Below are 24,913 nucleotides of genomic sequence, written 5' to 3'. Positions count from 1 at the left end.
AATGAGTTTGTTAGCTCTCACATGGATGCACTGAGCAGGCTAGATACTGAGCCTTGGGGAGCAGAAAAGAACTGTCAAAAGACCTGCGTAACAAGGTAATGGGCCTTTATAAAGATGGAAAAGGATATAAAAAGATATCCAAAGCCTTGAAAATGCCAGTCAGTACTGTTCAATCACTTATTAAGAAGTGGAAAATTCAGGGATCTCTTGATACCAAGCCAAGGTCAGGTAGACCAAGAAAGATTTCAGCCACAACTGCCAGAAGAATTGTTCAGGATACAAAGAAAAACCCACAGGTAACCTCAGGAGAAATACAGGCTGCTCTGGAAAAAGACGGTGTGGTTGTTTCAAGGAGCACAAAACTTGCTGACCCCTCTCCAAACATAGCACTTATGGTTGTGACCATAAAACTCTATTTTGGTCTCGTCACTCCAAATTACTGTGTGCCAGAAGCTTTGAGGCGTGTCAAGGTGTTGTCGGGCATATTGTAACCGGGCTTTTTTGTGGCATTGGCGCAGTAAAGGCTTCTTTCTGGCAACTCGACCATGCAGCTCATTTTTGTTCAAGTATCGTCGTGTTGTGGATCACAAAGTAACTTTTAAAATGTTACTATTTCTTTCAAATGCATCATATGGTGTAGTTTATACATCATGAGCCAATATAAAGTCAACCACTAAATTGACTATTTTCTTCATACATCACAGTACAATAAATTGTGTTCTTAAAAACAATTGCACTAACTGGGAGAAATGTAATTAGAAATAAATAATAAGATAAGGTCCCATCCAAAGGGAACACTAAACACCATAATGGTGACTTCAAACAAAACACAATTTTCCCATAATGCAGTGCGATATTCAAATTGATTTTTTCACAGTAATTTGTTGTGTTGGAAAGAAAATGACATAGCCTGCATTGATTTTACAGTAAAATATTGAAAACAGTATTTTATTGTAAGAAATTACAGTGTGTGAAATTAAAAAAAAATTTACAGTGTGGAAATAGTGAAACTACCCCTTTCCAAACCTTTTTTTTTTTTTAAATACTTCTAGGAAATTAAAACAGATGGAAGTGGTGACTAAATTAAAACACAACACCAACACGACAACATCACCCAATTGTAAATTAGAGTCATGACAGGGACTATGGTATGTGTCATACTATCTTAAATCACACATGACAGGTGGCTGTAAATTTAAAGGAATATTCCGGTTTCAATGCAAGTTAAGCTCAACAGCATCAACAGCATTTGTGACATAATATTGATTACAAAAAAAATAATAATTTTGACTCGTCCCTCCTTTGCTTAAAAAAAAAATGCAAAAATCGAGGTAACCTTTTCTGTGTAAAGTTATAGCCAATTTTACAACTTCGTTGCCGTGACGATGTAATGTCAACAAAACCTAAAACGACTGTATAAATGACGATCTAAACAACTTTACAGCTCAAATAATACATGAGTTTTAGCAGAAGAATTAATGTTAGTCCTTTTATAAAATTATAAGCTTCACATTTCTGCCTTTAAACCCTCCAAAAATTGGCCCCGTACACTTCCATTGTAAGTGCCTCACTGGAACCTCCATTTTTGCTCTTTTTAAAGAAAAGGAGGGATGAGTGCCACAAATACTGCTGATTGACCTTAACTTGTATTGAACCCAGAATATTACTTTAAATTTGACAGGCACAGTCATAAATCAATTTGACTGATGGTTCAATGGTTTTCCAGATAGTCATATGCTACTCAAATTAATTATTTGAGCCAACATCCCTTCTGAAGAAATCAGCTGGTCACCATCATATGTTGTGAATGTAGAAAATCATGGTTCACAGCTGTGTCATAAAGGCTTTTGGATATGTTCCGCCCAAACTTTCTGTTTCAATAGGAAAAAGTAGCAATGTGCACGGATAGTCGTTACTTGGTTAACCATTCGACATGCCTCTGTTCGAAATACTAAAATCACAATTTGGTTATTCTATACGTGTAACAGAGTTCTGCAACCCGGATTTCGGTTGGGTTCGGTAAGTATAGGACGAGTTAGGGGCTGTTCACACGTGTTTATGCGTCTGTGCTGTTTTTCAATTGTTTTTCTATGTAAACAAGCGTATGATTGATGTCTTTGACCATTGCGCCACATCTTGCTGTTTTTTTTTTCAGCATCTCATGCAGGACCGGCAAATTTTTTAGACAGTGTTTAAGTTAAAAAGAACTTAATATAAACACATTTATAATCCTTATAAAACACATCTTGAGACACCTGCATTCTGTTTCACTGTTTCACATGTTTTTCACTGTGTCTTGTAGCTAGCACAGGTTTCACAAAGACTCAACGTTCTGAAGAAGTTCAAACTTCAAGAGGACTTCGTGTGACTGTTACACTGTTCACACATGATTCACCCGGCAATGTTTCAGCGCTTGATAAATGGTAAACCAGTGCAGTGTTTCCCCAAGGATTTTTTTCAGCAGCGGTGCTGTTGTGCGCACGTTCACAAGCCCACAATACCGGACCCATATTAATGCGTGTTGGTCAAAGAATAGATTAAAACAGGGGTGTCAAACTCAATTTCAGCCAGGGCCACATCAAGGTTTATATGTGCCCTCAAAGGGCCCTTTGAAAATGTGGTACCAGCACCTGCTTTGGTAGCACCCACACAAATAATATTATATGTTATGTGCATTGAAATGCACATTTGACAGTTCAGCATTGATTTTGAGGTTGGGATGCAGATGAAAATTATTATATTAACAACAGAAACATCTGTGGAGAAAAATTAACACCTAATTTTTATATGGCTAAATTGAAATATTCTGACAGTGTGACCAAGTTGAGTCTTCTTTACAGATTCCTTTCATCAGGGTCCTACTAACTAAACTACAGTCACATCTTTGAATTTAAGAAGGCAAACAAAACAACTTACATTTTCCTATAATCAGAGAGCATTACAAGAAAACAGATGGAAAACTGATAGCTTGGTCCATAATTATGACAATGCACCATAGTTCTTTCATAGTATCCATAGTTTAAGAATGATATTTGTAATAGTTCATGGCATAGGTAAAACCACACATGGCTCCACACTACTGTGATTAGTAACTATGGTTTCTATATGAAGAACTATGGCATTTTTGTAATGAAAAAACAGCAGTCTAAATACATTTAGAAAAGTTTTCAGGGGAAGGCTCATTAATATTCATGAGGAAAGCGCTAATTGATTGTTCAGTGAAATGTTGCGATCCCCTGTCATCCTACGTTTCAGAAATGAGCTTATGGGCCACATGAAATGAAGAGAGTTTGACATGTGTTGTTATGCGGTGACGTCACTGTGAGTAAGTGCGTGTATTTGTGTGTGTGGTGGGGTCCCTTTCGAAGTGTAGAAAGCACACAGCTGACTGGGGCTGGCACGCGTTATGTTGCATCAAGAATATTAAATGAACCATGTGAAATCCCAACAGTGGCGCTCATAATTCAGCAGAGGTGCAGTGCCGCTGCAAAATGCATAAAGGGGAAACACTGCAGTGTTTTTTCTCCTTTGTTCTGGCATGCATACTTACAATAATTCAACAAGTGTAATGCTAAACCATTTAAATATGAAAGCATACCGAAGAGACTTCTAAATTGCAGCAGTATAACTCTACTCTCATGACAATACTAGCGTTCGCTGTCTCACAGAAATGTGACCCTGTAAACCACATATTAGGTTTGGCGCATAAAATACGTATTTTCCATTGGTTAAGAATATTATGTTACAGTCACTGATAGTTACATTTTGTTTTACTTTAATTTGATCATTTAAAGATCTTTGTATTGTGTTATTTAAACTTATAGCTCACTGTGAGTATTTTTTGACACATAGCCTATCTATTGCAATCAATATTCTTTATTTCGGACACACAACAAATGAATGAATAACCGTTTATGAACCCTTGCAGTTATCAAAATACTACAAATGGTAATCATGCACATCCCTGGGAAATATGTCAAAACAGGAAAGAAGATTTCATGGGGACTTTAAACAGCAATACTTCCTTGTCAACCAGTTACACCAGAAAGACCATGCTGGTCCACGAGCAAGATGAGCACCAAACTAGCATAAACCAGCCTGGACCAGCATGGAAATTCTGGTCTGCTGGTATTTTTCCGAACATAATTGTCAACTAAATATTTGTGCAAGAGTGTATGAGAGAACACTCAGTGTCCAGGCATATAGCTCTGTAATGTGAGTGTGCTGTTGAGTTTGAGAGTGTGAGTAGAGTGTGCCTGTGAGGTCAGACTATACGTTGAGTAGGACACTGCAGACCCGAGCATCAGTCCAGCCATGTAAGATACAGTCATGGTGTTCCCTGTAAAAAACAGAGAACTGTTTGCCCATGGGAAAGAAAAATCACAAACCAGTTATCTTTAATATCTCAGTTGTTTCTCACTAGACAGCATTGAGGATAAATGTAAAGTTGAGACTTTTGCTTAAAGGGATACTTCTCCCAAAAATGAACATTCTCTTTGATTTACTCACCCTCATCTCAACCCAGATGTGTATGACTTTCTTTTTTCTGCTGAACACAAATAAAGGTTTTTAGAAGAAAATCTCAGCGCTATAGGTCCATACAATGCAAGCGAATGGTGGCCATAATTTTGAAGGATCAAAAAACACATAAAGACATAAAAGTAATCCATAAAACGTCTCTGTTTACGTATGTAACCTCGGAACAAGACATTGCTATGGGGAAAGGTACTTTCCTCCAGCACCTGGTTGAAACCCTTGTAGAATAATGCCAATTTTTGATTGGCAATGTTGCTTGAGCCCCCCCCATTCAGGTGCAAACTTGGCATATATAAGCGGGCGCTCAATCACCATTACTTCAGATTTTGCTGACTGAGGGACAGAGGGCATTCCTCTTACCTCGTGAGAGGTAAAAACACTTAATCATAGATATGTATAAAGAGTCATGACCTGCAGGCCGATGACTTGAATAACATATTTTAAGTGTGTATATATATATATATATCTATATATATATACATACATATATGTAGGCTATATTTATGTATATATGAATAAATTGTCACAGTTCTGGTAAGCCCAAAGGTTTGTTTTGTTTGATTTGTCATTTTCTCTCCCTCATGTTTCGCAGGTGCACTCGACTGGCATGATCGGCGTTTCCATGGGAACGTTCATTGTTCTCAGGGCGGCCCCGATCATGCCACTGATTGGGCTTGTCGAGCAACACCTGTTCCAACCTGATTGCACTCCCTACATATGCCCTCATGTTTCTCTGTTTCTTTGCCAGATTATTTTGCTAAATTGAATACTAACCTCGCTCTCCTTGTCTAGCTGGTCCTGTCTTGTCACTCTGTTGGTTTGCCCGCATTGTTTGGGTTGTGGTTTGCCTTCCAATCTTCGCTGAGTTCAGCCTGGCAATCCACAAAGGAATTCCACTCTATGCCCGCATGTCAGGGTGTGGCGGAATGATCCGCCCCTCCGGCTCGTCATTGTCCCCCCACCTCTTAGGGCCGCCCTTCAGCCAGGCTCATGACAGGAGTTGGGCAGGAGAACGAGAAGAGTTGCATAATTAATAAGCCTCGTTCTGACAGCGGAGAATGAAGCACACCTAATGTGAATAATGCTTCATCACCGCTGTCTTTAAAGCGCAGAGCACACCTCTTCTCGGAGTGCCGGGTTCAAATCTTCATGTGTGCATACACTGGCATCCTCGCATGCCCAGGACCAGAGCTGGGAGGGTTCGGACGAGTTGATGCTCCGCCGGACCCGCTCCTCGGACCCCCGGACAGATAAAATGAGTCACTGGGGGAGAACTGCACATGTCGCGGCACAAGGGCTAGAGGCCGGGCCGCCTTCCCAACTCACCTGCCGCGGGCCTGGGAAGACAGGCCGCCAAGGACGCCGCCGCCCCTCGCGGCCGACAGACCCAGCTCATGCCTGGGCCATTCCATGGACACTACCCTGCCCTTCATGGATCCCCGTCTCACCGCGAGGATGCCAGATTCCCCCTTTATGATGAACACTATTCCCCTTGGATACTTTATTATCCCCCTTTATGGACTTATTATTTTTATTATTATTTCCAATAAATGCCTCTCCGAGGCTTGACGCCAAACCCACTGTGTCTGTCTCTTGCTCACCCTGCCACATGGGGATCTACACTTCTGCTGTTGCTCGCACTGTCCACTGGACATCTCTCTCATCACCAAGCTTCTACGGAGGATTCTGCCAAGCTCCTCCTGACTTCCAAAACACACACACTCCACTGACGAACACAGTACTCTCTACTCTGCATGGTGGTGCATTACGAACTTTATTCATAAATATTTTTGGGACTGTTACCTCTGCTCCTGGGTCATTCTGTCCAGCACCAACACATTACAGAATAATATGGCCACAACATGGACCTAGTGGAGGATTCCACTCTTCACTCCGCCCTTTCTCAGCAGGGGGTTCTGCTGGGACATCAGCAATACCAGATCGCTGCCGCTAACCAGGCTTTGGAGGTGATGGCCTCACGTCTCGCCAATCTCACCTCCTATGTGCAACAGCTCCACCCATCTCTGACTCCTGAATCTCCGTGGGAGATTTCCTCACCAGCCCCCAAGACGCCTGTGTATTCTGGATGTTTTGAAGCCCACATTCTGTATTCTACCCTGTATTCAGGTGAGGCTGAATCCTGCAGTGCATTTATCACACAGCGTTCCCTGTTCTTTACGTTGCAACCCTCTTCGTTTGCCTCGGACACCATGAAGGTGGCTTGTGTCATTACAATCCTCACTGGTAGGGCTGGTGAATGGGGCACTGCTATGTGGGACAACCGACATCCCTGCTGCACTTCATTTCAGACATTTATTTTGGAGCTCCGCCGAGTGTTTGATCGCTTGGCTCAAGGTCAGTAGGTGGCGAGGATTTTGTCTGGACTCTCCCAAGGAGATCGATGGGTTGCGGATTATGCAATCGAGTTTCGCACTCTTGCTGCTTCTTGTGAATGGAATGATCATGCTATGAACGATCACTTTCTGCACGGGCTTTCTGATGACATTTTGGATGAGATTTATTCATTGATTTTACCTCCATGCTTCGACGATTTGGTGGATTTGGCTATTCGAGTCAATCAACGCCTCGCTCTATGTCACCATCACCGTCGACGCTGCTTTCCACCTGCTATGATGGTAGATCATCCTGCCGCTCTGCCTCGCCAGCCTACTCGCCTGAACCTCGACCTGATCATGAAACCAAGCAAATCACCAGGACTCAAGTCTCCCATAGGGAGAAACAGCGGCGCCTCATTAATGGTGTCTGTATTGTGCTACACGGGGTCACCTTGCTGCCGCCTGTCCATCAAAATATGAAAGACAGAGCAAGAGCGGGCCGGATGAGAGGTGGTGCTGCTTCTTTTTGGCAAAAAATGTCTCATAGCCTAAGACTGCTTCTGAACAGCTAAGAATCGCTCTGAAAAGCCCTCCACGACATTGCTGAAGAGACCCTCAGTTGATACTGGAGTGTCAAGGAGAGCGGCTTTTTTGCGTCACGCATATCCATGAGTGTGAGCCATATATGGCGATCCAGGACCACCAAATTACACATTGCCTTCCCGATGACGTGTGTGGTAGCCTTCGTAGCTCACAGCGCCAAGTCTGTCACGGTGCAAAGCTCCTTTAATGCTACTGGATCAGGACCTTGCACATCTAAATCCTTGAGGAGCTTGGCTTGGAAGACTTGGAGCACCACCATGCTATGGAGCGCAAATTCAGCTTGGCCCACCTCTATAAATGCCTTTCCAGCCAGTGCGGACGTCAGTCAACATGGTTAGGATGGATGTGTGGGGTGGGATTTACATCTCATGGCAGAGTTCAGGCAAAGATGGGCCACGACCACCTGTTCCACAGGGGGATGCTTGGAATACCCTTTTCCATCCACGTAATCCACAGAGGTGAGGACGGCCGTCACTCCAACCTGGGTGCGTGAAGAGTAGGGTGCATGCCAGGTCTTTGTGAGCTCTTTATGGAGCTCCGGAAAGAATGGAGCATGTCTTCGGCTGCAGTCTGCTGACGGTAGCCGGACTGCAAGAACCATTCGTCCAAGCAGGATTTCTCCGGCTCTTTGGAAGGAGACCACTCTAATCCGAGCTCTTCGGCCACCTTCGCGAGGATGCGAAGAAGCTCCTTATCGGTGACTTGCACGAGGTATTCCTCTAAATCACCTCATCTCCACCTCATGGCCCCGCCGTACCTCCTCATGTGGTCCCTTGGGACTTAATACAGAAGAGGTGGGTGGGAGGGCACATGAGGCTGAATCGTTCCTCAGAACGAGGGCGATCCTGGAGCACAGCGTCTTGAGACTCATGCCCTCACAGTGAAGGCAGTCTGTCTCAATGTCAGCAGCCTCAGTGTGGGCATGGCCCAGGCAGCAAACGCAGCTCTCATGTTGGTCTGACGGTGGGATGTGCCGCTCACACAGAGAACACTTGCGGAACGACATCTTGAAAAAGACGTGAACACGCAAGCAGCTCTTTTATGAGGTATAATACAGTTATAATATAGCAATAAAGCAATAAAGAATACAGTAAACTCCTGCCGGAGCACTGGGAAGCGGGTAGGTGTCACACTGAAGCGGCACGATGTTCAATGGCGAACCTCTGAAGCATAGTAACCCGTCAATGGCTAAGTAGAGAAAATTTCACTGGAACACACAGGGGATCAAGAATCTCCTCACTGCAGGTGTTAAAGCACAGGTGACAAGTCGTCCTGACGGCATCCCGCAGAGAAGAGTAGTCCGCTGAATCTGTACCTTCGACGGCGACGGTTTCCTAAATTAAGTCGAATAGTCTTGTCGTGAAGGAAGAAAAATCTGAAGTAATGGTGATTGAGCGCCCGCTTATATAAGCCAAGTTTGCGCCTGATGGGGCGGGGCTGAAACACCATTGCCAATCGGAAGAGGGTTTCAACCAGGTCCTGGAGGAAAGTACCTTTCCCCATAGCAATGTCGAAGTGAACTCCAGTGGTTAAATCCAGTGGATTAATCTGTTTCTCACCCACACCTATCTTATTGCTTCTGAAGTTATGGATTTAACCACTGGATTACTTTTATGTGACCTTTATATGCTTTTTGGACCTTCAAAGTTCTGGCCACCATTCACTTGCATTGTATGGACCTACAGAGCTGAAATATTCTTCTAAAAATCTCCATTTGTGTTCTGCAGAAGAAAGAAAGTTTTACACATCTGGGATGGCATGAGGGTGAGTAAATGATACGAAAATTTTTGGTTAACTATTTCTAGCTTATTAAATACTTAACAGCTGAGCGTAACTAGGAATATTTACAAAATACAGTAAACTATAAATATATACTATTCAATCAAAGAAATGTTTGTGACTTCTTAAGGTTTACTTTTTAAGGCATTTTAATATGAATTTCCCAGGTATGGAAATGAACATTTTGAAATCCCTTAATATTTCCAGGTTTTCCATGATCACAGGACCCCTATTAATTTGTGTTTGATTGCCATACTCACCCGCTACTTCTCGCTGTTGCAGTTGCACTTTGCCAGCTGCCTGTATCATTGGCACTGAGCCCAGGTATCCATTACTGACGCCCAGCAGCAAAGACAGGCAGCAGGGCCAGATGGGGTGAATCAGCAGGGGGTGTTGCACAGGTGACACACACATCACAAACAAGGGCAGGAAGAGAACACGCAAACAGGAGCACACCAGCAGTTGCACACCACCACACTCATAAGGACAAGCTGCCAAGATCTATAGATAGAGAGAGAAAGAGCTTTGATACAATTAGACTATTATTATTTTTGTAATAATTTTACAGATCATTTAAAATAAAAAGAGGGGATGGGAAGGTCACAATTTTTCTATTTATCTGACCAATTGCAATTTGTTTTCTGTCTGTGAAATAATCTGAAAAATATCATTTTTGGATGGACACAAATTTTGATCACTAAGTTAACAGATATTATCTTCTGTTTTCTTCACAACTGTTATTTTGAAATTGTTTTTCACTTTAATATTGTGGTATCATCCATTTCAGATTTACCTACCCTTAAATGGCACATTAAAAACAAAATTCATTGTGCTTGGTCACTTTACATAGAGATTAAAAAATATTTTTATTTCACCTTGCCCACAAAGTCTGCTATGTTGAACAGAGCCATGGTGAGAATAGGCAGCCACTCGCCCAGTGTATCGTTATGTAACTCTGACTCCAAACCAGGAAACAGGCACATTGTAACAAAATATGTAATTGAGATTGACAGCATATAGGGCCAGATCAATCTGGCAACAGCACACCTCCGACCCAGCAGCTCTGGAAAACATACCTTATCTTAGAAAACGTCAGTATTTAACAGATGTTAAAGTAGAGAAGTATGAAATCAATAAAACAACTAAGGAAAGCTGAAATCAATTAAGTGTAAAATTTTACATCTAATCTTGGAGCTAAAAATACACAAGTCTCAGGATAACAACAATTAATTGATGTAGGATTTCAATGTTAAAAAGATAAGAGGATTTTGTAATTTGTATATACAACAGAAATAGGTCTCAAGTTTTTAGCAGTTCCAATTAAAAAGTATAACTCACCCTTGACACTGATCCATGTCCTTCTGGTGTCTGGTTTAGGGACATCAAATCTGACATATATTCCATCTCCACTGGAACTGGTACTCAGATTAACTGCATCAGCCTCATCAACTGCGCTTAATGCCATTCCATCCTAATTTGTAGAATTGAGTCAAAGACAATTTCATCGTTGAGCATATCATCCTTAAACAATGATTGTGTTTCAAAACCTAATGAGCTATCTTCCTGACTACTGCTCGCATGGGCACTTTGTCTAACACAGTCTTTTTTGTTTGACACTATTATGGGTTTTTCTTCTTCATTATGGGTCTGTGTGATGCTTTGGCCAAAATGAGCACAATTTCAATCATTTCTAATTGGAAAATTGGGATGACACGTCAATGTCTATGGTGGTTAAGGCCCTGTCTGTGATACCCCAAAAGATTAAGTAGAGTGCTCACTAGGTTTTGAGACAAAGCTTATTTTATTACATATTTTAATAACAAAATTACAGATAAAGTGTATCCATAGACACATATAACCTATCGATAACTATCAAAAGGCAGTAAGTGCTTTCCTCAGAATCCGAAATGAAACTTTTTGCGCAACACAACTCACAAAATGCCCTCGAAAAGTCCCCCAAATTAAAATATTAATCAACATTTCTATATTTCTTTGACTTTTTACCTCTTCTTCTGCACTGCTGTCATAATATATCTGATAGTCGCTGTGCTTTTGGGTTGAAACATGATTAATCTGTCCTTTGAACCAGGTGTGGCGAGCTCGGTCGGTGTGATAACGGACAAAGTGGGTTCGCCGCACCACCACATGTAACAGAAAACAGAGCGTCTCTATTGAGATAGAGAACAGGAAGAAGATGATGGTGTTGCTCTTCTCGTTCTCCACCAACAGCTTTGTAAAAATACGACTCAGAGAGACGATAACTCCTGCAGTGCCTGAAACAACCACAATCAAAAACAATATCAAATGCAATACAAACAAACATGAACATAATATGATTAGAAAATGGGTGAATCTGACTAAACTTATCAAGTGCATGACTGGGTCATATCTCACCCCAAATAAAATACATATATATATATTAGAAATGGTTGAAGAAATGTGCTTATTCATCATAAAAATAATTATAATTGTCCTAAAAAAGGCTTTATTTCCTTTATACAATAATAAATATTATTGTAAATAATAAATACATTTCTTCAACCATTTCTAATTATAGTAATGTAAAATAATATTATTTGCATTATTATAATGCAAAAAGATATATTATTTATATTATTTTTTTGGAGGATGATTACCAGACATGTTTTAATGAGAGACACCCATTTATTGTGAAAAAATAAGCAAAATGGGAGGAGTTTTATAATATATTATAATATAATATAATATAATATAATATAATTATTATTGCTTTGATGGTGCGGATTAAGGTTTGGCTCACTCTCTCCAGTCATCATGCCCTGTGTGTACTTCTTGGGCAGCATCCCTGTGTAACCATAGAAACTGGACTGCTGCACTGCACAGGTCAAAAGGAAAATCAGCACAGTTTCGATCGCTAAAACTCAATGTGTCAGAATAGAGGCATGTATGTTTGTTTGTACAGTATATATATACCTGTGCATCCAAATGCAACAATGGCAACTGCGACCAGAGTAAGAGCATAGGACTGCTGAGTGTCAAACAGCTCCAACCAAATGTCACAAACGCTCACAAACACCAGAGGTCCCAATGCGAAGAGATATCCTACATACAGTACAGTACACATCAAACAGAGCACCCAATGTAAAAATAACTTACAAACAAACATCCACATTCACACACAAGTGTACTCAACTTTAAAAGACAACTATAAAGATTTTACATTGTTTGGTTTTCAAATGTTTTTGTGCAGTCTCACCTACACAGATGCGAGTGTGTAAGCTCACTCTCTCTACTAGTATGTTGTTCACAATGACAGCACCAAGAGCCACCAATATATATGTCAAACTCATGTCGAACACAATGGAGGTGCCTGAAAATAGAAGAGAGGCGTATTAAAAACAATACCTTTTGAGAAGTATGCCTAGATCTCAAACACCATGTGCACAAATTGATTATGTTGTTTCTGTGATAATGATGTGCATAAGGTTGTCTGCATCACACCTGTGAATTTGCGGTGGAGGTAGTCCACATCTGTGATAAAGCTATTGTATGGCAGTAGGAAGCCGACACCAGCCAATAACATGGCAAAGTAGATGCCATGATGCCGGTCATCAGGAACAGATTCCTCAGAGCCTGAAATTAAGACAAGAACTGAATTACTGTAATACCACTGTGGGTCTCTGAAATAGAATAGCAGAGCAGCTTGAGATACACAAGCTTCTAACTCTAATTTATAAGACTCACTGAGGTCTATAATTGTGTTCATCAATCAGGTATGGGTCTGAATGATAAAGTTTATGGTGGTTATGGCCCTGATTAACACATGAAATCTGTGCTGTGAGTATTTCTAACTCACCATGAGCACGGTGAGGTTTTGTTGTCTCTGTCCTCTCTTCCTCTGACTGCTGGCTGAAGCTGAAATTGGTGATCACAGCCCTCTCTCTCCCCTGCCGATTCCTGCTCCACTCCTCGGAGTACATGCTTGGATGGGGAAACATCAGAATTCACACTAGGTTACATGAGAAATTCAAACTGTCATAAGGCAGACAAGGGCATTACTTTTTCTTTCTTTTTTGTTTTCCAAAAAAGATGGGACCACACCTTCACTTTTGGGAACTGACTTGACTTTTACAGTCGTTTTTGTGATTCCATTTATCCAAATGGTCCCAAGGTTAGTGGATATATGAAGTCAGTTACACTTACTATAACAACCAAAAAGTGTCCTAAACAGTTTTTATTTTAAAGTTTTATATTAGGTATAATAGGTATAATTGATAGGATAGGATAGGACATAGATTAAGATACAGTGCCTTATTGATCCCCTAGGGCAGATTGAGGCATTAGTAAACATAAATCACAGTTAAAGAAAAAATATAGGTCCTAGTGGAAATCAATAGGAAATAAAACACAATGCAATTAAAAATATAGTGCGATAAATTACTCAGATAAATGCTTGTAGGCTAGTTGTGCATTAATATCATATGCTTGAGATTGTACCTATTGTTTGATCACAAAACACACTGCAATTTTTCTATAAAATAAATGCCTCTTTTAGGACTATTTTGTTATTTTTATTACGGATAAGCACATTTTCTCCACCATTTCTCATTATTGTAATGTAAAAAAAAATAATTAAATTTTTAAAAAAAAAATTTATTCATATTATTTTGATGCAAAAGATATATTATTTATATTGTTAAGTATTTATATGGTAATTTATACATTATTATTTTTAAAAAGTAATAGCATAAATGTACTTTTTTACTAAAATACAGTAAAACCTCTATAGTACATTGAGAATCTAATGAGAATCACCATTGAGAATAATTTACAAAAAAACTAAACAAAACAAAAAAAAAAAAAAACATGAAAACGTAAAATGTGATGCATTTCAGTAATAAGAATACATTTAAATTAATCTCTTGAAAATGAATGCCACCATGCAAATGCAAAAATCTTAATGGTCCAAAAACAGGATCTAATCACTTTATGCAAAATAACTGATTTTGGGGAGAATGATTACCAGAGACGTTTTAATGAGGTTCACCCATTTATTGTGATAATAAGCTAAATGGGAGGGGTTTTCAGTTGAACCAGTGATAACAAAGGTCCCAAGGTTATTTTAGTTGATGTATGGATTCAGTTCCCCTCAAATTCACACAGGTGTCCCAGCAAAGTAACCACAGTTGTAGTTCATCACATTACCTATGACATGTTCCACTAACTATAATAACCAAAGTGTGTCCAAATAGTTTTTTTTTTTTTTTTACTTAAGTTTTATATTTTGAACAGTATACAGGATAAGATAGGACAGGATATAGTAGGGTACAACGGAGGTAACGGCACCTAAACCGCAACAAAAACTATCACAGTACTTTCCTTAACACTTGTTCATGAGATTATTGAGTGAAATGTCTAAAGTTTGATTGTGAGGTCATTTGATCTAATATTTAATAATTTTTTAAATGATACAAATTGATCTAGCTAATGAGAATCCCTGAAATTATCACATTTATTTTAGACAAAATACTTATTTGTCATTTTCAGTTTTGTTCAAGGTGATTAAATCAAAAGTTTTGTAATAACTGTCCTATAAGTGATAGTATTTGGCTTTAAAAGCTCCCCCTGTTGAAGGGGCAAAAGGCCCCCATAAAATGTACTGTTTTACTTAAGTGGGGGCAAATTAATTTGTTATGAAGAATGTTCAAAGTGTGCTCACGTTGACGGATCCAATCACAGTGAAGATTAATTTGTTTATAAAATACTTAATAAGTTATAAAATGCTATATATGATTGAAATTAACAGAAAATGGTTAACCCTTTTCTGAAGTGGTTATTTTTAAAAAGTATTACCCTAATTTGTTTTCAAAAAAAGCAACTTAATGTCTCAAAAGTATTTGCCTAAGTTGAACAATTTTGCCCTATAACTATTGTCCCAATATTTACACAATACCTCCCTGGGGGCCTTTTACACTGTGTGTGTGGCACTTTTTCTTTCAAATGAATTTTATTCAAAACAACCAGTTTTTATGGATTTCTTTTCACCCAAATGATGTTGCTCCATAAATATTGAATATAAAGACATTTGTTTTTTTCAATCTTGATACACTTTATGACCAGAAAAAAAGCACATTTTGCCTTTGGCACTGTTCTACCCTACTTTATTGTTCTCCTGGGGCAAATTGAGGCATTAGTACACATAAATCACAGCTAACAAAAAAGTATAGGTCCTAGGAGAATCAATAGAAAATAAAACACAAGGTAATAACAAAATATAGTGAGGGAAATCCCATGCAATAATTTACTCAGATAAATGCTCCTAGACTAGTTAACATATGCTTGAGATTGTATCTATTGTTTTATTGCAATACACTCTGCTATTTTTCTATTGTTATCTAATGCAATGACATTCATACATTTTCAAGAGCCAGAATACATTTTGGGATCACTGTATGTTTATGTCTGCAGTTAGAAGGGAGAAAAAAAATCAATCAAGATGTTATATGCAACCAAGCATTGCAGTGGCTCCATTTACAACAGCACTCTGAGCAAGAGCGCGTTTTTCTCGTCTCTCGTGTACCAGTTGCATTATTACAACCTCGTCTGTTTTGAGTTTGAAAGCAAGATATGAAACACACTGATGCTTTTCCAATTTGATGGCGCGCGACCACCAGCGAAAAACGCGAGGTTCCACATATGCACAGGGTCACCTGAAAGATCCACCGAGCTATTTTTAGGACTATCGAGCCGTGCGATTATTAACCACGAAGACGACAAATACTGATGAAATATTGTAGGCATTTAGAAAGGATGCAATTACTTGCCTTGATATTTCTCTATGGAGTCCTAAAAGCTGTCACGCTCTCAAAATTGCGTACGGCTTTAATTGACATCTGTGAGTGTTGCGCATGCATAACAGGTCTCTTGCCTACCTTACCTCGTGACGTGCTAATGTCATTCACTGGAATAGTCTTTAACAACGATCCATTGTCTTGGTCTCGTTTCAGTGTTATCTGAGGATGCTCAATATCCGCTTCTTCACTCTCCCGGCTCCCGCCCTCATGCGCAAGTCACCGTAATTGATAAAGGCAGACCGGGGCTACTTGTCACACTTTTTACTCTAGTGAATATTTCTCAGGGTAGGTTTGTTTTTTGAAGGTCCATTTCTGCATAGACAAATACATTAAAGTCTTGACTACAAAAAGCTATTGAACATTTACACCATTATTGCCCTGGGGAAAAAAAAAAGATAGCAAACGTTAAAAGCAAAGCATGTTGCACACACCGTGTGGGGCACGTTGTCACAACAGGAACCTGGAAACATGACATACCTAAAAAAAAAATAAAAAAAATACATCTGTTCCTAAAATGAACTACAGGTTATTTCACGAGTTCACGAGTGTGGTGTAATATTGATTCCCACAAAAATGTATTTTGACTTGCCCCTGCTTTTCTTTAAAAATAAGACAATAAGTTACAATAAGTCAGTTCCAATGGAAGTGAATAGGGCCAATTTTTAAACGTTAAAGTACTCACTGTTTCAAAAGTATAGCCACAAAAATACAACTATCTTTTACGTTACAAGACGTAAACAATATGCGTGTTAACATGATTTTAATGTTAAAATTTACTAACCTTTTCTGTGTAAAGTTCTAGCCAATTTAACAACTTTGTTGCCATGACGTTGTAATGCTGTAAACCCTAAATCGACCGTACACATGGTGATTTAAACAACTTTACAGCTCAAATAATATAAGTAATATACGTTTTAACAGAAGAATTAATGTAAGTGCTTTTATAAATTTATAAGCATCACATTTCTGCCTCAGTTAAACCTTCCAAAACCTGGCCCCATGGACCCTTTTCACACATTCATAAAGCAGACATGGTCATAGTTGGGTAAAAGCAATATGGCTGCTGACAATGTATGCATTTTCACAGTCCTTAAAAGTTTTGACTGCATTTACGTTTGCAGACATTAACCGCATCGTCCATCAATTTATCCGTCGCCATAAATTGCAATAATTCAAAAAAGAGAGCACAGTTAACAAATCTGTGAGTTGTACTTGGTGAAACTAATACCTGATAAGGGGCGACGCAGGATGTGAAGGAGTGGAGAGACCCATGTCCCACTCCATCCAGCTTCTAACCCTGTCAAACACACACTCTCGTGTCGGTTGTGATGTGTAATCGTTCCAATGAAACCGTGACGGTACAGCTCAGATTACAAAGCGTTTGACAATTTTGACATCTTGAAAATACTGTCCACACACGAAAGTACTTCCTCGTTTAAGTTATTGTCTTCGCATTTAATTGCCTGAACCCACCGAACCCGTACAAAGTTCAGCATCTTTTGGAAATTCACGGAAACACATTTAGAATTTGTGCAAATAGGAACACTGTAGTGGCACTGGCTATTGCTATTCTTCCCGATTGCTGACATAGTTTACCCAACTATGACGACTTTCGCTTCGGGAACGCGGAAGTGTGAAAGATGTCCATTGACTTTCATTGTAAGTGCCTCACTATAACTTCGATTTTTGCTACTTTTTTTGTAAAGAAAAGGAGGGACGAGTCTAAATTATTTTATGTGGTAATCAACATTATGCCACAAATGCTGTCGATTGAGCTTAACTTCTGTTGAACTTCTATTTCTTTAGGGTAAGTGGATTTAGCGTGCTGTCCCTAATGGAGGGGCTTGAGCACAGGATTGGGCTTGAGCTCTGAGATCACCCGCATCCGGACTATTTGACTAAAGGAAGAACTAGAAATTCAATTTTAATAATAATTGGTATAGGCAGGGCCGTAGTTAATGCGTGAAAGGCGATAACGTTTCTAGAGGCCCACAGGTCCATGGCGGGCCAAAACCTATTTTAAACCGTATTTTTTAATATGAAAATGGCCTAGACCAATATACAGTCAGGGGGCCCTGAATTCCTTGCTACAGCCCTGGGTATAGGTGTTATAAAAAATAAAGGTGGAGGGATTCCAGAAGAATTTTCACCGGTGTGAGGGAAGCAGCATGCCTAGGTGAACAAGCTACTCCCGAACTTCATGTAATATCTTTTCAGCACAATGTAAAAATAATAATAATAAATTCATGAGACAGCAAAATGCAAAGGTAACTTGCAATATCATCAAATCGTTATATTAGCTGACATTAATTTGAATAATAAAAACATATACACAAAATTGCTTCATAATCTAGTTGACTCTTAATGTAACCTAGTGTGGTTTTATTTTGTTTCACTACAGCTTTTACAAAAATATGATGACATTGCATTTTTCATTTGGAGCACAGAATTACCCCTATTATGTAGGAAGTCATGACCACTCACATTAAATTGAAAACTCCAGTCATATCAGTAACCTTATAAAAGCTATTTTATTCTACAAGGAGAGGGTCCGCACATGGGGGCAGCCATGTTAGAATCACAAGACCAGCCAAATACTCGCTTAATCTCAGTAACCGTCCTGTTATTTGACACTTTCACTCATTGATTAAAGTAATCATGGCTGACTGTGAATACTACATTTCTACAATGGCATCTGAAACTGAAACTATTGATTTTAATGATGCTGCATCCAAACCACTAGGTGTCAGTGTAAATCCAAGATGACACAAAGACAAAAATTACTAAGTGCACCTTTAAGACCGTTTTGGACTATTTGTTTGACACAAATGCACAAAACCCCTGCTAGAGATTTTTTATTTTTTTATTTTTTATAATTGGACTTTTGATTTCAAACCTTATGCATCAGTTATCGGAATAAAATCTTTGTAACAGCTTCCTAATGTGACAATTAGCCTCAATTAAAATTCACAGATAATTAATCCAATGAGAGGTTTGATTTTAGGTGATACAAACTGTGCTCATCAAGAATAGAAATAAACTATACTGATAAGAGCATGGACTCGAATTTATTTCATTGAACACCAAAGCTATGCATCAGTTAGCAATGGATAATATGGTTTGTAGTGCATTGATGGATCTATAATCAATATATTAATGATAAATGTTTCTGTATGTGTGTGTGTGCCTGAAGATATGTGGAATGTGGAAAACTTGTTTTTGCTAGATAGGGGAGTGCGACAACCTTCACAGAACAGAGTGTTCTGTGTGTGTGTGTGTGTGTGTGTGTGTGTGTGTGTGTGTGTGTGTGTGTGTGCGTCCAAGCAGATATATCTCATGACTTGGGTGTGTGCGTCCAAGCAGTTTGTGTGACCACGGCCATGACCTAGTTAGGGGAGTATAAGTACAGCTGTTATTTTGCAGCTCTTTTCTTCTTCTTTTTCTTCTTCATTTTTGTATACCAGTTTGATGCTTGAGCTCTAATAAAAGCAACTCCTTTGGAGCCCTTTCATCCTCAGCCTCCTGTTGTCTTATTTTTGGCTTAAGAGAGAAACATCACTCTGCTCCAACAGCATCTAAAAATCAGGAGTGATCACTTAGATATAAAATTGGATAAAAAAAAAAAAAAAGATCTATGCTTTTCAATTACATAACAAAATTCCATCAAAATGAATTGTGTAATTTTTAAAGAAATTACATTATTAAAACTTAAAATATTTAGTTATTTTATTTGGTTAAAGATTACTCAGTTTAATTTGATGGAATTTTGTCATGAAATTGAAATGCCTAAATCCTAAAATTGAGTGTTCCTACCACACAAAATAGTTATCTTCTATTTTTAACGTTTTTCTTTTGTTATTTGAAGTTCAGATAACAGTTTTCAAATACAGATGGTTTGCTTCCAGGAAGAAAGACCTGAGGAGATTTTGGAAGAGCTGAAATACTGAACCCTTAAATGATCTATTACTCTCAATTAGGTTATACGATAAAACTGCATGTTCAGCAGTTTTCTATAGAGTTCAAAAGTAATGTTCAAAAGAGGCGGAATAAAACCCAAAATTAACCCTTGTGCATCAATAAAAAAAAAAGTTACTCAGAGGTCCTTTAGGACAAAAATATACACATCAAAAAACTGCTATAATAATATTATATATTATTATTATTTTCCGCTTTCAATTAGTTAATTGTTTTAACCAACATCAGTCCTGATCATAACTACCAAATATTCATAAATTTTCACGGTTTTAACCCTTTAAATACCAGTTTGTTTATATAATGCCACTGTTGTTTTTTCTTTAAAACAAAACAAAACAAAAAAAAAAAACACAAAAAATGAATTATTTTCCACTAAATGCTAAGGGGAATTTTATTTATTTATTTATTTATTTATTTATTTATTTTAGGGGGGAGGGATTATCACAGTCTGGAATATGTCAATGATTAGTAACAACTTTGATTTTGATGCATTATTATTTTTTGTGCAGTGTCAGATTAAAAAAAAAAAAAAAAAACACACTCAGGACCTTAGAGGACAAAAATGTCTGCATCAAAAAAACTGCCATAAAAATAATATATATTAATACTATTTTCCACTTTCACTGACTTTTTAACCAACATCAGTCCTGATCATAACTACCAAATATTCATTCATTTACAGGATTTTAACCCTTTAAATGCCAGTTTAAACACATGATGCCACTGCTGTTTTTTACACACACACATACACACACACACACACACACACACGCATTTCTCAATACACACATACAAAACACACTCTGACATCCATACCAAAACACCCACACAATTTTAGCTGCACCATTTATTCAGTTGTCCTGCAGTGCTCTATAATACAGCAAACAGAAAATAGGAAAAAAGCATGTATTTGCTCCATAGGCTAAACATGAGAATAATGGCACAATCTGATTGAAAATATATTTTTAAAAAAAAATGTTAAAGCCAGGGCTCCGGAATGAAAGCATAATATCATAGAATTCATGATTTTATGCTTTAAAGGCACTGGAATCAAATATTGCAGTTTTAATGGGTTTCAGTGGGGATATTCTTGTTCTGAAGGTCCTGAGTGTAACTAAAAAAAAATAAACATCCCTTTTTCAGGACACTGTATTTTAAAGATAATTTTGTAAAAATCCAAATATCTTTATTGTAAAGGGTTTAATGGAATGTTGTCCATGCTTGTTTTCCATGCTTGTTCAATGAACTATAAACAATTAATGAACATGCACCTGTGGAACGGTCGTTAAGACACTAACAGCTTCCAGACGGTAGGCAATTATGGTCACAGTTATAAAAACATAGGACACTAAAGAGACCTTTCTACTGACTCTGAAAAACACCAAAAGAAAGATGCCCAGTGTCCCTGCTCATCTGCGTGAACGTGTCTTAGGCATGCTGCATGGAGGCATGAGGACTGCAGATGTGGCCAGGGCAATAAATTGCAATATCCGTACTGTGAGACACCAAAGACAGCGCTACAGGGAGACAGGAAGGACAGCTGATCATCCTCGCAGTGGCAGACCATGTGTAACAGCACCTGCACAGGATCGGTACATCCGAATATCACACCTGCGGGACAGGTACAGTATGGCAACAACAACTGCCCGAGTTACACCAGGAACAATCCCTCCATCAGTGCTCAGACTGTCCGCAATAGGCTGAGAGAGGCTGGACTGAGGGCTTGTAGGCCTGTTGTAAGGCAGGTCCTTACCAGACATCACCGGCAACAACGTCGCCTATGGGCACAAACCCACCTTCACTGGACCAGACAGGACTGGCAAAAAGTGCTCTTCACTGATGAGTCGCGGTTTTGTCTCACCAGGGGTGATGGTCGGACTCGCGTTTTTCATTGAAGGAATGAGCGTTACATGAGGCCTGTACTCTGGAGCGGGATCGATTTGGAGGTGGAGGGTCCATCATGGTCTGGGGCGGTGTGTCACAGCATCGTCGGACTGAGCTTGTTGTCATTACGGGCAATCTTAATTCTGTGCGTTACAGGGAAGACATCAGCCATACTGCTCGTTCTATGTGTGATATCCTGCAAGACAGGAATGTCAGTGTTCTGCCATGGCCAGCGAAGAGCCCGGATCTCAAACCCATTGAGCACGTCTGGGACCTGTTGGATCAGAGGGTGAGGGCTAGGGCCATTCCCCCCAGAAATATCCGGGAACTTGCAAGTGCCTTGGTGGAAGAGTGGGGTAACATCTCACAGCAAGAACTGGCAAATCTGGTGCAGTCCATGAGGAGGAGATGCACTGCAGTACTTAATGCAGCTGGTGGTCACAACAGTTACTGACTGTTACTTTTGATTTTGACCCCCTCTTTGTTCAGGGACACATTACTCCATTTCTGTTAGTCACATGTCTGTGAAACTTGTTCAGTTTATGTCTTAGTTGTTGAATCGTTTTATGTTCATACAATTATTTACACATGTTAAGTTTGCTGAAAATAAAAGCAGTTGAAAGTGAGAGGACGTTTCTTTTTTTGCTGAGTTTATTTTGTGTACACGGTGTATAATAGGAACTGAGGTTGAATTATCAAAATTCCCCCAAAAATACACACCTTTGCAAAAGTTATGCCATTGGCATTAACACAGCCAAAATGATCGAAAAAATGAAAAAGACAAAAATGTCCTGAAGGTCGCACAAGGGTTAAAACATAAAATTGCAAAGACATTATCTTTACTGCATAAAAAAAAAAAATGTGTGTTGTGCATGTTTTCTCTGAAATTCTCTGTCTTACTCCTACATGTTTTGTGAAAATGCAAAAGACACAGTTTAGGCATATATACACAGAGAGAGATTACAAAAGAGTCTCCATGGAAACATTGCATAGGATATCTAGATGCTGAGGAAAGAAAAACCTTAATCCTTGTTCTTCTCTGCAGTGTATGTGGGTGGGTGCACTCAGCAGTCTCAGGGGCAACACATACATTCCTGCAATGCAGTCTATCATGGGAGATGAAGACAGAAATATATTCTGACACACACACAAGTCGCTACATCTAAACAGCTCAGTTGCTATTACTTTAATCACATTATGAAATACACTTACATAAGAGGCAGGACCAGGCACAGAAGTGAAATGAAATGTCATGAATAACCATTCAACACGCTGCAGCAAAGTAGGTCCGTGTGTGTATGTTTACACATGCGTACCTTCCTCCTTCTGGTTTAAAGGCAGAAATATAAAGCTTATAGTTTTAAATATGTATATCTTTATCAAACATATACTGTAACTCTAACAAACTTCAGCGGCGAACAGATCAGCCGAATGTAAATAAGTTAAGTTAAACTGAGGTAAGATACAAGCAGACATTTTCAGCGATATTTATTACAACACTGAAGTGTTCGTTCACAGTTACTTTCACATATGGTAGTGTTTTCATTAAAAAAGCACTTTTTTTTAAAAGGTCACTTTCCTGAGAGCACGCATTCTCTGTCTCTCCCTCTCTCTATCACACACACGCAGCGGGCACGCAGAAAATGAGGGAGACAAGCAAATATTAATTAAACTGATATGGTAAGTTTAAATGGCAAATGCACTCAGAATGTATGACGTGTATCTATGTGTGACTACAGAGAGTACTTCAATAGGAACACAGGCAAATCCCAAGCATTTTATGCGACTTAGAATTACCGGTCTGACTTTTTTAAGAAACTCTAAAACAAGCAGATATTACAGATTTTCCTACTTACATTACAACTTGTGGAGAGTTTTGCCACATCCCTTGATGATCGTTGTGCTGCACACCGAGACAAGTGAATGCTCTGACATCGCGATCACTTATATCATCTCCTTCATAACAAATGTAATCCATAACAAGCAAATTAAACATTAATCATGATTTCACTAGAGGCTGAAATGCGACTGCCCTATCCAGAGGTCGGAGGAGGTGAAACAGCGGCTTTATCAGCTGTCAGTCATGACAGTTTGGGCACACCAAGATGGCCGCTCCAACACTTCCGGTGGCTTTACCTCCTGCTGGCAGTTTACCATTGCTTCAGCGATCCAGTTCTATATACTGTATATAGCTGCATGCACGCCATGTCGTAATTATCGTAATTATGAGTTGGCAACTCAGAAATTCTATTCGGGGCTGTTCACGCCCTGGGAACTCTGAATTATGCGTTTCTATGGCAATACAACAAGTAATAGTCGTTATACAAATGCCTTATTAATAAACTTTTTAATAAAGTTTATTTAGCAGAACATTAGGCATTAGATGTTTATCCAACTCTGTCCTAGCGGTCAGGTGGTACAAGTCAGAGCTCTCAGAAAATTCAGAGTTTACAAGTAGTAATTATGAGTTCTACAAGGATGTGACCGTTTTTTACAAGTCGGAATCTTGTAATTACGGTAATTACAACATGGAGTGAAAGCAGCATAAATCAGTGCTTTTGAAACACTTTTGGTTTTTTTCTCCCCAATTTGGAATGCCCAATTCCCAATGCGCTCTAAGTCCTCGCGGTGGCGTAGTGACTCGCCTCAATCCGGGTGGCGGAGTACGAATCTCAGTTGCCTCCGTGTCTGAGACCGGCAAACCTGCGCATCTTATCACGTGGCTTGTTGAGTGCGTTACCACGGAGACATAGCACGTGTGGAGGCTTCATGCTATTCCCCACAGCATCCATGCACAACTCACCACGCGCCCCACCAAGAGCGAACCACATTATAGCTACCACGAGGAGGTTACCCCATGTGACTCTACCCTCCCTAGCAACTGGGCCAATTTGGTTGCTTAGGAGACCTAACTGGAGTCACTCAGCACACCCTGGATTCAAACTCATGACTCCAGGGGTGGTAGTC

General features: G+C 39.3%; 1 protein-coding gene across 2 annotated transcripts in view; it reads right to left on the bottom strand.

Moving 5' to 3' along the window:
* The window catches only part of slc29a4b (asolute carrier family 29 member 4b), a 29,980-nt gene extending 13,698 nt beyond the window's left edge, over window positions 1-16,282 (bottom strand). The window contains exons 1-11 of one of the 2 annotated variants that reach the window (XM_051702801.1): window positions 16,171-16,282; window positions 13,090-13,214; window positions 12,735-12,866; window positions 12,490-12,603; window positions 12,207-12,335; window positions 12,034-12,108; window positions 11,259-11,527; window positions 10,593-10,725; window positions 10,130-10,317; window positions 9,515-9,755; window positions 977-4,339 (exon numbers count right to left, since the gene is read on the bottom strand). In XM_051702801.1, coding sequence (XP_051558761.1) covers window positions 4,188-4,339; window positions 9,515-9,755; window positions 10,130-10,317; window positions 10,593-10,725; window positions 11,259-11,527; window positions 12,034-12,108; window positions 12,207-12,335; window positions 12,490-12,603; window positions 12,735-12,866; window positions 13,090-13,213 — 1,557 coding nt within the window. In that variant the 5' untranslated portion in view covers window position 13,214; window positions 16,171-16,282 and the 3' untranslated portion in view covers window positions 977-4,187. Of the gene's footprint in view, window positions 1-976; window positions 4,340-9,514; window positions 9,756-10,129; window positions 10,318-10,592; window positions 10,726-11,258; window positions 11,528-12,033; window positions 12,109-12,206; window positions 12,336-12,489; window positions 12,604-12,734; window positions 12,867-13,089; window positions 13,215-16,170 lie in introns of those variants that run through there. The other variant, XM_051702802.1, reaches the window with a different exon arrangement.
* Window positions 16,283-24,913: the final 8,631 nt, after the last annotated feature.

Source organism: Myxocyprinus asiaticus, chromosome 7 (assembly GCF_019703515.2).
Source record: "Myxocyprinus asiaticus isolate MX2 ecotype Aquarium Trade chromosome 7, UBuf_Myxa_2, whole genome shotgun sequence".
NCBI lineage: Eukaryota > Metazoa > Chordata > Actinopteri > Cypriniformes > Catostomidae > Myxocyprinus > Myxocyprinus asiaticus.
Note: the sequence above shows the minus strand (reverse complement) of the source record. Positions and strands in the feature narration are given on the sequence as shown.